Below are 750 nucleotides of genomic sequence, written 5' to 3' on the forward strand. Positions count from 1 at the left end.
GGTAGTGAAAAACGTAAATAGAATCCAATTTAATTGGTAATTTAATAAATAACAAGAATAATACTTGGTGTAATTTCTGTTTATACATTACTGTGACGGTTGGGGTAAAGGTAGACGTTAATAAAATACAATTTTTAGGTAAAAAAAATATAAATATTTCTTGTTAACTTCCGACCGCGGCTGTATCCCTTCTGAAACCCGAGCGGGGAATTCAGTCATTGTTGCTTTAAGAGATAAGCGACGCCCAGCGATACGTCATCGTCGTCGAAGCCAATCGCCGAGCAGAGTATGTAAAATCTGGTTTAAACCGGTTTCTATCTTAAATTTCAATATAAAAACTTAATAAAACATATAGAGCCGTTATTGTATTTTACGCGAGACGCTGTGAGGCGTGTAGGGAGCCGCTGCTGACGAGCATACTATACACACCCACACTCAGATTTTTTTTGCCATTTTTTCGGGTTTTTTCTGCAGCCAAGATGCCCAAAAGAAAGGTAAGAGTGCACTAAGATATCTCTATTTTTAACAAAAATCCTAAAATTCGATATTTGTCAACATATGTGTGCATTTTTTTGTATTTTTTGTTGCTGTTATTCGCTGTGATGGTGTAGTTGTTTTTTTAATAATGGCGGACGGTCGATTTTACATATTCACTGTCAGGGATACTGTCACCCTGTGACGAAAACACGAGCAAAAACGGCTGAAAATAAAACCACACGAGCTTTACACATCGACTAATTCTGTAACCTA

General features: G+C 36.8%; 1 protein-coding gene across 1 annotated transcript in view; it reads left to right on the forward strand.

Moving 5' to 3' along the window:
- Positions 1 to 362: 362 nt before the first annotated feature.
- The window catches only part of hmgn2 (high mobility group nucleosomal binding domain 2), a 3,131-nt gene continuing 2,743 nt past the window's right edge, over positions 363 to 750 (forward strand). The window contains 1 exon segment of the mRNA NM_001142543.2: positions 363 to 494. Within this exon segment, the coding sequence (NP_001136015.1) occupies positions 480 to 494 (15 nt within the window). The 5' untranslated portion in view covers positions 363 to 479.

The sequence above is a fragment of the Danio rerio genome, chromosome 16 (assembly GCF_049306965.1).
Source record: "Danio rerio strain Tuebingen ecotype United States chromosome 16, GRCz12tu, whole genome shotgun sequence".
Taxonomy (NCBI): Eukaryota; Metazoa; Chordata; class Actinopteri; order Cypriniformes; family Danionidae; genus Danio; species Danio rerio.